This window comes from Hydra vulgaris, chromosome 04 (genome assembly GCF_038396675.1).
Source record: "Hydra vulgaris chromosome 04, alternate assembly HydraT2T_AEP".
Classification (NCBI taxonomy): domain Eukaryota; kingdom Metazoa; phylum Cnidaria; class Hydrozoa; order Anthoathecata; family Hydridae; genus Hydra; species Hydra vulgaris.
In genome coordinates, this window is record NC_088923.1 from 35,795,905 (window position 1) to 35,806,087 (window position 10,183).

General features: G+C 28.9%; 1 protein-coding gene across 1 annotated transcript; it reads left to right on the forward strand.

Annotated features, from left to right (window-relative positions):
- Window positions 1–8,493: 8,493 nt before the first annotated feature.
- LOC136079373 (uncharacterized) lies at window positions 8,494–9,785 on the forward strand. Its single transcript, XM_065795111.1, has 3 exons — window positions 8,494–8,663; window positions 8,765–9,239; window positions 9,318–9,785. Exons 1-3 carry the CDS (start codon window positions 8,494–8,496, stop codon window positions 9,783–9,785), a joined length of 1,113 nt encoding a protein of 370 aa, XP_065651183.1.
- Window positions 9,786–10,183: the final 398 nt, after the last annotated feature.

Below are 10,183 nucleotides of genomic sequence, written 5' to 3' on the forward strand. Positions count from 1 at the left end.
AGGGGTTTAAACATTCGAAGAATTTATTTTTATAAATCAACATTTAATTTTTTTAAGCCACCTTTTTTTTTATCTAGTCAAAACAAAAATTTAGGAATGCAATCACAGTGTTTGTATAATTTTTAAGCTAAAAATAAAACCAGTATTCTTACGTATTTAACATGCATAAAAATGATCAAATCTGCCTTAACGTAGCGTATACACCTGAGGGAGCATCAGAATTAAATATATTAAATCTTTCTATCAGAGGACGATTAGTTATTTTAGCACATAGGAAGTAAATACAGAAAACATTTGATGAAAAGTGATATATTCTATGTCTGGAAAAATCAAATAATATTTCTGGCAATATAAGTTGTGGTATATGCTGGTATCATTTTGCTAATTAAATCGTGTATTGTTATTGTATTTCTTAGATTGGATAGGAGCCAATCATTCTGACTTCTGACATATAAACAATTTTTGCTTAAAAGGGCCATTAACTGTCACATCTAAAGGTAGCTAACGATGAGTGCAGTGGAAAGAAATGTTAAAAGTACCGTTACATTTTCGCAACAATATTTGATGTTATCTAATGTACAATGGTTTTCATGATTGTCTATTAAGAGTAAAATTGGATCAAACATTCGGTTAGATTTTTTATATGTTCTAGAATCTTTAAAAACAATTTCCGAGTCATCAAACCACTTGTTGGACTGTTTGTATAATATAAAATAATACAACCAGGTGGCCCTCCTCTTATCATAGCATTATAAAACTATGCTCTGTGAAATATAAAGACAGAGGGAATAAAAATTTGCCATTTTCTATACCGCACCTAGTAACTGTATGTAATTGTAAGAAGGCTGCCTACATTCAACAGATACACATTGTCCTACTTTTTTTGTTCCATGTGATGCTATAATGTGATGCTATATTTTAGAGCTTTTTTTAAGGTAGTCTTTAACGCACTCTCCTCATCTTTAATAAATGCTTGTAAAAACTGTGCACGTGGTGGTGAACTCAAGCTTGGTGTTGAATAATAAATGTTTTTATATTTCTTCATTTGGTATTGTTAAGTATTACGTTTTATATTAAAAGTATTAGCAGCTTGGTTCTGCTTCATAGAGCCATTCAAAGCTTAGAGAACAGCATTATTAATATCTTCCTCTTTGTTTTTCTGTTTCTCTCATTTTCTTATAACTTTAAAATAATTTTATTTTTAAATAATCAGAATATAAGCGGTAATAACAAAATGTTATAATGCGAAAAATTTGAAAATTACGTAATTTGTTTAAATTCAAAAACGCTTCACAAATGCACTTTTCTAAAGCTATCTCTGTTCAAAGCTGCTCTTTTCTCTCCTACTGCTGTTTGAATATGGTACCTGACTTGTATTTGCAAATTGCGGTAACTGTTACTTTCACCAAAGAATTACGCAGTATAATTACATTGTTCATGTTGTGTATGTGCGAATCAGAAGTTTGCTCTTCTAAGGCAAGCGCTTTAACCACTGCGCCGCGGCCGCAGTGTTTCCAGCTTTAATGTACTCTTTACACTAATCAAAATAAATGTAAAAAAGTCCAGCTGCACAAAAAGTTACATGACTTTGTTTGATTCAAATTTGAGGTTTTAACTAATTATTAATGAAAATTTTTATTTTATATTTCAGATACGGCACTTTTAGACACTGTAAATACTCCAAATTTAGGTGCGTTCATATATATGTCAAACAAAAATGCTTTGCAAAAAATTGCATTGATTGCAGTCTGGAAGCAACACTATCCCAAATCATAAGCAGCACCTACTCTAAACATAAGGGCAATATACATGAGTAGTATAAAATACGTGTTCTGGCACATTTTTTTTCAACAATATACCTATCCATATTCTAATATCATATTTCAACCATTTCAACTGAGCTAAAATAACATATATCAACCATAACATATTAATATATTATGGTTACAAACTCTCTTACAAACTATGAGCTATTGTAATTTTCAAATCAATTTTTCAAGTGAAATCTACGCGTAAAAGAAAGCATGTCCTAATAAATCAGACATCAATTCTTTATTATCAACCCATGAGTTAAACGACTCAGGATATCCATACCACTTTACTAATGATTTGTTTTTAAGTTTACGAGCAACTTTTTTAATCCTAAATATATTTTGATCCGTTTTTTGCATTTCTTGTTCATAAAAAGTACCTTGTACTTCTTCACCATTATCGTCAGTTAGTTTATAAGTTGGTGGATCGGTGAACTGATTTTGTGACACTGTAAAAACTTCTTCAGTCCATCTCGGTGTGTATCCCTTTTCAAACGTTCCTTTCTTTTTAGTTATCCTAACTCTATCACCAATTGAAAACTTTGGGTTTACAGATTCTGATCGTACATTTCCATTTAGATTGAACCAAAAAATATTCTCATTCATTTTATCGCTAGCTTCAACTGGTGTCATTTTAATTGAAGAATGCTTTGTGTTGTTGTATTTACTTACCATTTCATCTAAAACGTCAATATATTTTCTAGTAGAATTAGCTGAAAAGGTCTTAAACATTTTATCTTTCATTGTTCTATTCCAGCGTTCAACTACGCAACTTTTTTCTTCATTTTCAGTTGAATATAACTCTATAACTCATATTTTTTTACACTTTCTTTAGTGGAAGATTTTATTTAAAGCATTAGCAACATCAACTCTAGTTTTGCTCTTTAATGGAACAATCCATCCATACTTCGAAAAAACATCAATCACCATTAATAAGTATTTTATACCATCATTGAATTTGGAAAAAGATTGCTCGTCAACTAAATCAGCAGCCCATATTTCATCGATTCCATTTACAATCACTTTTCTTTTTCTGAAATGTTTTCCAACTGGTTTATGAAGTTCGTTTGCAAGTTCGTCAGTCCATTTCAGATCTTTAACCTTTTCTTTTTTACTGATCGTTTGTAGTTTTTTTGAGTATTTTCAACACCTATATGAATTTGGTCTGAAAGACCTAAACTAAATTTTGCTTTAGATGCTATAATAGGTTTTATAATACCTCTTTCAATTCTTTCACGTATTGTTGGATTTTTTATAGAATCGATTTCTTCGATCATAATTTTATCAGCTAAATTTCTTTTTGCTGTGTCATCGAAGTATTTATAAGCAAGATCGTGATGGTAAGCTGCACTATCAACTCTATCTATAGGTTTACTTCATTCTTTATGTGCGTCAGTAGAAGTTAATTGTTCCAGGTCCTGCAAATTTCATTCCAGGTAAATGCATTTCACCTGGAAACTTAGACCATGGTAGTTTTATTTTACGTGTTGCTAAATTAATTGAACTCACTAAATCTCCTTCTGTTTTTGAGGATACAAATTGAGTTTTTAATTTTCCGCAAATAGCGCAATATCCACGTTGCATATTTCTATTGTTTTTACTCACAACATTTTGCAAGTTTAGTGTATTTGTTTTTTTTCTACATTTAACGCAGTACATTTTTATATATAAAGAAATTTTTATATAAAAAAATCTTGATATAAAAAAATGAATATTATAGATTTGTCATGGAATGCGAATAACAATAAGAGAAATAAAAATAAGTTGTTTCCTAAGAGTATAAGAGTAATTATTGTTGGAAAATCGGGTTGTGGAAAAACTACTTTATTTTTGAATTTACTTTTGAGACCTGGTTGGTTAGACTATAATAATTTACAAGTTTTTGGAAAATCTCTTTTTCAACCAGAATACAAAATATTAAAGCAATCTTTTGAAAAAAAATTGCCAAAAGAAATTATTCTTGAACTATTTAATCTACAAGACCGAATAGAAAAATTGAATGCAACCCCTGAGCTTATAATTAAAGACATTTCAAAAAAATTAAATGAGAAAACAGATATAGAGTGTAAGTTTTTTGAAACGGAAGAAGATGTGCCAGATCCTCAAGATCTAGATATTCATAAGAATAATTTGATGATGTTTGATGATTTACAACTAACAAAGCAAAATAAGTGTGAAAAACATTGTATAAGAGGAAGACATAGTAATGTAAATTGTTTCTATCTTGCACAAAATTATTTTATGTTACCTAGGCAAACTATACGAGAAAATACAAATTTTATTTGCTTATTTCCACAAGATTCAAAGAATTTAAATCACATTTTTAATGATCATGTTTCAAGTGATATGGAAAAAGTTGAGTTTAAAATTTTTTGTAAAAAAGCATGGTTAGAGCCTCATGGTTTCTTATTATAGATCTATCTTCTAAAAAAGATTATGGAAAATATAGAAGTGGATTAAATTGTTTTTATATACCAAATTGTTGAAAAAAATATAATCTTATATAAAAATGACATGTTTATTAGTGAGCGGAAATAGCTGTATATTAAGAACTATTTATAATCCTATTATTCAATTTAGAGAAGACAGAGAATATGAAATGGCTCTAGTTCGTATAGATACATCTTACAGTTTTCCTAATATTATTTCTTGAAACAATGATTTTAGATATAGCGCAAATAATGGAACAACTTGGAAAGATATAAACATTCCAGTTGGATCTTATGAAATTCCTGATATAAATAATTATATTCAATCGATTATGATAGCAAACGGTGATGCAACTTCAGCAGTTGCAAATATTACAATTGTAGCTAATAGGAGAATAGCTAATAGGAATACATTAAGAGCATCTTTTACTATTGCAACTGGTTATAAAGTTGATTTTACAACTTCAAATTCAATTAGAACTGTTTTTGGTTTTGACAGTGGAATATATTCAGCAGGCTCCAATATAGGAAATAATATAGTAAATATAATAAGTGTTAATAGTATACTAGTAACAAGTGCTATAATAGAATCATCGTATGTAAATGGAGCAACTAGTAATGTTATATATTCATTTTACCCAGATGTAGGTCCTGGATATAAAATTATTGAAAAGCCGAATTACGTAACTTATGCACCATTAATACTAAAAAAAATATCAAGAATGGAAAATAGATTGCTTGATCAAGATGGAAATCTTTTGGATTTACGAGGAGAAGAAGTAAGTATTAGATTTCATATAAGAGAAGTAGATAAGTCGTAAATAATTTTTTAATAAAGTACGAAAACTATTTTACTTACATATAAAAATGAGTAAATATACTAATATTAAAGTAAATATTTCAGAGGGGAAATTGAAAAAAATTAAAAAAGCAATTAATGAAGAAGATGGTTATGGAGCTAGTATTAAATTAGCTCATTCAGATCTTAATGGTGATCATGTATTAGCTGTAACAAAAAGGCAATTGAATAAAATTACGAAAGCATATGAGAAAGGTACTGGTGTGATAATTAATTTAAGTAAAGCTCAACTCATTCACAATTTTAAAATAGAGGGTTGATTTCTAGGAGCACTATTACCTTTTCTTGGTACAGCTGGAAGATTTTTATTATCAAGCGTTGCTCCAGCTCTTACAACAGGTTTATTAACAGGAGTAGGTTCAGCAGCTGGATCAGCTATGGTTGATAAAATTGCTAGAAGGGGTATTGTGTACATGAAAAAGAATGGAAAAGGAATTAAAATGACTGCTGTAGGAAATGGATTATATTTGAGACCATGGAGTAAAGGTGGCTCTATAGGTGATGGATTGTACTTACGTTGTGGAAATGGATACACATCAACAGGATCAGGTTTATTATTAGAACCAAATTCACCATTTGCTAATATTCCATTTTTGAATATACTTTTATGATTTATTAAAATTTTTTTAATCTTTATAAAAAGAAATGCCATTACATATTTTAGGAAATATACCACGTGAACTTCCAAAACAACTTTTTTATTCTAATGTACACTCAAAGATATTCAAAGATTTAGAGCATCCTTCAGTATTAATAAATAATAATAAATATGAAATACTTGCACAACGCAACATTAAAATAAAATCTCTACCACATCAATATATTCTTTTAAAGTTTGGTGTAGTAGTTAATGAAGGTGTTGCGTTAGTTTCATTAAAAGAAGAACTTAAATTAAAAATGTTAATCTTACAAAACTCTGTAATATCAGAGACTGTTGATGATATTATAATAAACGTTGTTAATAACTCTGATTCTGATATATTGATTAAAAAAGAGGATGGTTTATGTTTTGTGAATTTATTGTAAATATTTTTTTTAAAAATGATTTAAAAAAAAATTATTTTTACTTATTAGAATGGAGTTTAACTGCAAAAAGCTATGTAATAATATTTATTCAGATATACAAAATGATAAAAATATTAATAAAATACATCCAAATCTTCCAAGTGCACCTGATGAAGAAAATAAGATTATTAGTGCACATCTATATTGCCTAAACACAGTTAGTGAGATTCAAAAGGAAATAGAGAGTGAGAGAGAAAAGAGAAATACGTTAAGTAAAAAGTATCATGGAGCTGTAAAAATAATTTCAGCTATTGATAATTCATTATTAGCAAGCACTATGGCACTTGGAACTATTGGAATTGGCTTTTTAGCAACAATAATTGCAGCACCAGTAGCTATAGCATGTGAAGGTGCAGCATTAGGAGCAGGTGTTTTATCATTAATAGGAGGGCAAGTTATTAAAAAATTAAATTTAAAAGCCAAAAAGCATGAAAAGATTAAAGTACTTGTTGATTCAAAACTAAATACAATAAGTGACTATATTTCTAAAGCTTTAGTAGATGGAAATAACATTGAATTTAAACTAATGCTTAGTGAACTTGAAAAATTTAAAACCATGCTTCAGCAAATTAGAACAAACTCAAAAGAATTAATTAATAAACAAACTAAAGAATCATTAATTAAACAAGGAAGAGATGAAGCGATTAATATACTCCAAAGCAGATTTAGTAAAAATGTAAACGTCAAAACGTAAGGCGTTGTGTTTTTTTATACTTATTTATAGAAAAAAGCAAAATGTCATTTCTAAAAATTGAAGATCCTGAAATAAGGGATAAAATTGTTAAAGATTACTTAGATACTAAAAAAAGAGTAAAGCAGAATGATTTAAATGAAAGGATGGGTGAAACTAATTTACAGGCTTAGAAAAATTGTACAAGCCATTAATTGATAGTCAAGATGGTATAAAAGAAAACATATATAAATTGCAAGATCAATCTGATAAATTAGCACATACTTTTTCAAATTATTATCCTGAAGCAAAAAGAGAGATATGATAACTGAAACTAAAGAGCTTTTACGATCTCATGAAGAACCTAAAGGTATGAGACTAGGAAAAATTGCAACAGATTATCTAAGAATGTATGCTAATAGTAAAAAATCTACAGATACTACATATGGGATACGTGATGAAGATGGTATATTTTATATTGGAAAAAAACCAATACATATTAATAATAATGAAATAATTATTGATGATGAAAAGTATTATGGTACTCCTGGCCTTTGGGAATTGATAGTAAAGTTTAATCGTAATAAAGTAGTATATAGTGAAGATGATCTTAAAAAATATCGAGATATATTAATACAAACAGATGCAATTACTTCTGAAAATCCACACAAACCAAAGTCGTCTCGTAGTATAAAATACAGAAAAATAATAGCTTCTATTTGGAAAGACATAAAAGAAAATAGGAAGCGTGAATCAAGAGGAAATGGAATTGGAGGAAGAATACAAATTATAATTCTTCCTAGAGACTATGATGCATTAGTTGATAGGCTTTATTTGTGTATAGCTGCATGGAAAGCAGGTAACACTGGAGCTAGAAATGAAGGTGTTGCAGTTTGTGATGAATTATTACGGCGAGGTGAAATTGATAGTTCACAGTATAAAGCAATTCAAAATCTTTTATAACTATATCTCAGTGCATATAAAAAAAATATATAGTACATAAAAAAATGCTAATTGTTAATAATAAGAGATGTATAAAAAAAAATGTTCTTGAAGGAAGTGGTATATCCGAAAGCATAAGAGATTTATTTAAACGAATAAAAACGTCAAATGTAACAAGAGTGTCATCAGCTATGTTGAAGAAGATGGTTGCTACTGATTTAGGAAAAACTGCAATAACTGCTGCTAAATCAGCAGGAAAAGAACTTTCAAAATCAGCGATAGAAGCTGTTAGAAATGCTACAGTTGAAAAAGGAAATCAATTAATTGATAAAGCATCTTCAAAAATAGCTTCACAACCTGTTGATAATAGAATTGATGAATTAATTTCAAGTTTTGACGCATCTACTTTGCATGGGTCTGAAAGATCTAATTCTTATGGATCTGAAAGATCTAAAGATCTAAAAAATAATGCAGACGAGGTAACAATAAATATAAATAAATTGATGATGGGGTCTGCAATAAGATCAGTAAAAAAAGGCAGATGCAAATTATCAAATAAAAATGCTATAAGAATAGAAGATCTTGTTTAAATAGGACGAGGCCTTCGACTTGCGTAAATTTAGCTTTCGTAAATTTAGCTTTCGTAAAATTTTTTATATCGTTTTTAAGAATTGTCAATCAAAAAAATTTTTTTTATATTGTATATAAAAAAATAAAATGACAACTTCCAAAGTATTACATTTTACAGAAGATCCAATTGTAGATAATGGGATTGAAAGATATGAAGAACATGAATATGAACCCATTAATGGCACAAATCTAAATAGTTCTGGAGAAATAAGAATCAACATTGAGCAACAAGATTTGTTCACACTTCCATCTAAAGCGTATCTCTTTTTGAAGGACAACTTGTTAAAGCTGATGGAACAGTTTATGCTAATGCAGACGCGGTGGCTTTTACAAATAATGGTCTTATGCATTTATTTAGTCGAATAACATACCAATTATCAAACCAAGTGATAGAAGCTGTTTATTATCCAGGTCAAGCAACTACAATGTTAGGAATGCTTAATTATGCAAATGACTTTCAATTAGCGCAAGGGTTAAATCAATTGTGGTATAAAGATGCTACATCAACAGCAGTACTTGCTGATAACACAGGGTTTGCAACAAGACAAGCATACCTAATTCAGAAACCAACTACAAAAGGAACATTTTCATTTTGTGTACCTTTGAGACACATTTTTGGATTCTGTGATGATTACGACAAAATTATTTATGGTGTTAAACATACAATAACTCTTGTAAGACAAAGTGATGATAATGCGATTTTTAGGCTTGCTGCTGCAGCTGCAGGAAAAGTTAATCTTAATAAAATATCATTGTTTATGCCAAATTTGACACCATCAGATAAAGAAACTTATGAACTTATAAAGAAAATTGAAAGAAAAGTGACTATTCCAGTAAGTTTTAGAATGCGTCAGTGTGATACTACAACTGTTCAATAATCTACTTCATTTAATTGGCAATTGTTCGTAAAGACATCTCCTGAAAATCCAAGATACGTTATTGTCGGATTTCAAACAAATAGATCTACCGGTGACCAAACTGTCAATGCTTCAATATTTGATCATTGTGACTTGAAAAATATGTACATTATGCTTAATAATAATTACAGATATCCTGCTGTTGATTTTAATTTGTCATTTCCAAATCAGCAAATTTCAAGAATTTATAGAGAAGCATTTGTGTTTAAAGAAAAATTTTATGGAATGAATGAACTGATCGCAAACAGCAATATAAGTCCTTCTGACTATAGAGATTTATACCCACTCTTTGTTTTTGATATTAGCAAACAATCAGAAAGATTAAAATCATCAACAATACAAGTACAAATTAGAGCAACATTTAATACAGCTGTACCAGCAAATACTCAAGCATATGCTCTTGTATTATCTGATAGAATGATGGAACTTCAATCAGATGGTAATAAATTGAATGCTATTTAAATTTTTGAAAATTAAATTTTTTTGAAAATTATTTAAAACTTTTTTTCTTTATATAATAAAAATGCATTATAGGGGAGAGTGTGTATGAAAGAGCCAATTTTAAAATGGCGTGAAAAAAACTCAATTGTAATAACTTTTTTTTTTTTTTTATTCAATAGTTACATTATTGGGTAATATTTTAAAACTAAAATAAATCGGATAACAATGCTGATAATCTATTATACACCTGTTTTAAAAAAAGAAAGAAAACAGCTCTTTCATAACATTGTGTCAATGAAAGAGCCACCTCTGTGCCATGAATAAACCGTAACTTTTTTCGAACGACTATCAACCGTAACTTTTTTTTGAACACTACCAAGTCTTTTAAAAATATTAAACTGTTAAATAGACTTCTAAAA